Raw genomic sequence first — 2660 nt, forward strand, 5'->3', positions numbered from 1 at the left:
CGACGCCCGCGTTCCCCTTCTTCTTCCCCTGGTCGCCCGCGCCTCCTGCGCCCCCCGTGCTCCCGCCAACCGCCTCCAAACTGTCAATCATTCCAATTCGATCATTATTACTATTATTATTCCTTTCGCCTCGATTCGATTCGTCGCCATTTCCTCGAATCGAATCGAAACGAATCGAATCGGTGAGAGTTTTCGAGGCTGGAATCTTCCTCGCGAAATTTCAGATTTTGTTCGAGGATTCGATATAGGATACTACGAAGTTTTCGATGATGTAAACAGGGATTCGTACGACTTCATTTCCCATGTAAACGTTTAATATTCGTAGGATAAGAGAGATTCGATCAATTATCTTTCGTGCAAATGATTCGAAGAAATAAAAATTTTCGAATTTCTTTCTTTGATAAACAAAAGTTCGAGAATAGAAAATTACCTGATGAAACTTCTTCTCTAACGCATCAATCGACTCGAAACGCGAGGTGAAGAAGGAATTTTGAAAAAATTCGCGAAAAAAGGGAGTGGAGAGCGTACGTTCAACGCGTGCCAGAATCTCGACGAGGAATGAAACGAAATAAATAAGGACGGCTTGTTCGGCGCGGAAGCGACGCCCCGTTTCGCTCGAGTGCGACGCGATAACGAAGGCCAAACATCGAGTGTATAAACAAACGGTCGAGCAAGATAGGAGAAACGCACGCGTACACGACAAACGTTTCCCTCCAACGGCGAGATTTCCGCCGTTGGATGATGGACACGTGTTACGCATCCGGCGTGGACGGGGTTCCCAGCCACCCCTAATCCGCCTAATCTATCGACCCATTCGGTTATCGGTCGACCGATTTGGAAAAAATTCGATTAATACCGATGCCCGAGGAATCCGTTTTCTTATCGTACGAATACGTTTTTCCCTTGGAAAGGGGGGAAAGGGAGAGTCGAAGGACGAGCGAGGGAAATTGTGGATACGAATTGTAAAAAGTTGGAGGATCGATCGATTAGAGATATTTGTGAGATGATGGGTTTTTTGAAGAGTAAGAATGATTTTTTTTTAGGGAAAAAATTAAGACGTTGTGTTTAGCAAATGTGTATGTAAATGGATATATATGTTTTTATACGATCTTTTAAATAAATTTAAAAGAGAAAAAACGAGTATTTTTTAATAGTAATATTTAAAGTTGCCTCTTTTAATCCCTGAAATAGTTTCCGTCACACGAGAGAGGCACTTTCGTGTCTTGGAAATTATAATTTCCTCCCTTGAATTTGGAATAATTAAAAATTAAAATCTAAAGTTTTTTAAATATAATTCTTGAATTTAAATACACGTGCAAGAATTATAATTGCACCCCTAACAAAACCTGTTAAATTTTCACCGCTTTGAAGATTCCAATCTCGAAGATTTCGAGCTTCAGAAATTCGTGATTTGCATATTTTAGAAAAAAAAAAAAAAAATCCACGATTCGCGAATAAAAAGTAATCCCAAGCTGGCCTGCTTACCATTTATCCCTGCGTGCAGCATGAAACACAGAAAGAGCGTACGTAGGTACGGTTGTTCCACGGTAAAATAGGTCGTAGCTCAGTTTTAAAGACAATGGACTGACGTCGTTTCGCTTATGATTATATATTACGAAACACGGTGATAATGGGTTGTCACGAGGCAGGATACGCGAGTTATCGCAGGACGGTTTCGAGGATCGATTGTCGGTCGCCGCTGTCTCTCTTTTCGCGATAGACGGATGAAAACGTTTCGATCGGCTTCGTCGTTTCGTAGTTGAGAGAAAGAGAGAGAAAAAGAGAGGGGGGAGGGGAGGTATTTCAACAGGCAGAGATTTTCCAGTAAATAACTTTTCTTTTTCATTCGCGACTCGAGGTTAGTTCATTGTCTTTAACGAAGTGCTCGGAACGTACCGTTGTTGCAAGAAGAGCAATACGTTGTAAGAGTGGATACGTTGAACGTGAAGACGAGATTTGTGGAGTAAATTTTGAACGGTAAAAATCAAGAATTAAAAATTTGTTCTGAATGCTTGATTCAGAGATTGATCTATTCGATTATTTGCAAATTAAAAAAATTTTTTTTTCTAACCTTGACGCAATATTGTTATTAGAAGGTACTGCCTCGAACTCACCCCTTTATTAAATTAATTATCGTTAGGTCATACGTGTCTCGGCTCGGGTCAGATAACAAACTAAAGCGAACTTGTTGAACCTATGATACCGATTAAGGGTCGATAATTTTAAACTATGAGTAAAGTCAACAAAGTTAACGAGTAATAAGTTTACGCAAAAAAAAAAAAAAAAAAAAATTTCTCAGCTTCATAAAAGAAAAAGAAAAAAAGAAATACACGTACCATTCAGAAATTCAAAATTTAAAAATATTATTCGATTGACGTATATACATCTGTGTTCAGAGATAGGATTAATCATCTCATCGAAGATGAAGATCATCGATTCAATTTATATAATAGTTGTATACTGCTGCCACAAATTTCGATCAACGTTCAACGAGCAGAGAGAACGAGAAAATATAGACAGGAACGGTAATACCACGAGCAACTACAACAACAGCACCACCAACAACAGTTTTCCTTCTTCGATCGGCCCATGATCCCTGAGGGTTGGCGTTGCTGCTGTTGCTGCTGCGGCTGCTGCGACGAGGGTGGCGGCTGCTGTTG

General features: G+C 40.1%; 1 protein-coding gene across 1 annotated transcript in view; it reads right to left on the minus strand.

The window, feature by feature from the left end:
- The window catches only part of LOC102672296 (regulator of G-protein signaling 17-like), a gene marked incomplete at its 3' end in the record, with an annotated part of 10823 nt that overhangs the window by 2118 nt on the left and 6045 nt on the right, over nt 1-2660 (minus strand). Inside the window, exons 3-5 of the mRNA XM_031509649.1 lie at nt 2533-2660; nt 1486-1494; nt 3-80 (exon numbers count right to left, since the gene is read on the minus strand). Coding sequence (XP_031365509.1) covers nt 3-80; nt 1486-1494; nt 2533-2660 — 215 coding nt within the window. The remainder of the gene's footprint in view (nt 1-2; nt 81-1485; nt 1495-2532) is intronic.

This window comes from Apis dorsata, unplaced genomic scaffold (assembly GCF_000469605.1).
Source record: "Apis dorsata unplaced genomic scaffold, Apis dorsata 1.3 scaffold_165, whole genome shotgun sequence".
NCBI lineage: Eukaryota > Metazoa > Arthropoda > Insecta > Hymenoptera > Apidae > Apis > Apis dorsata.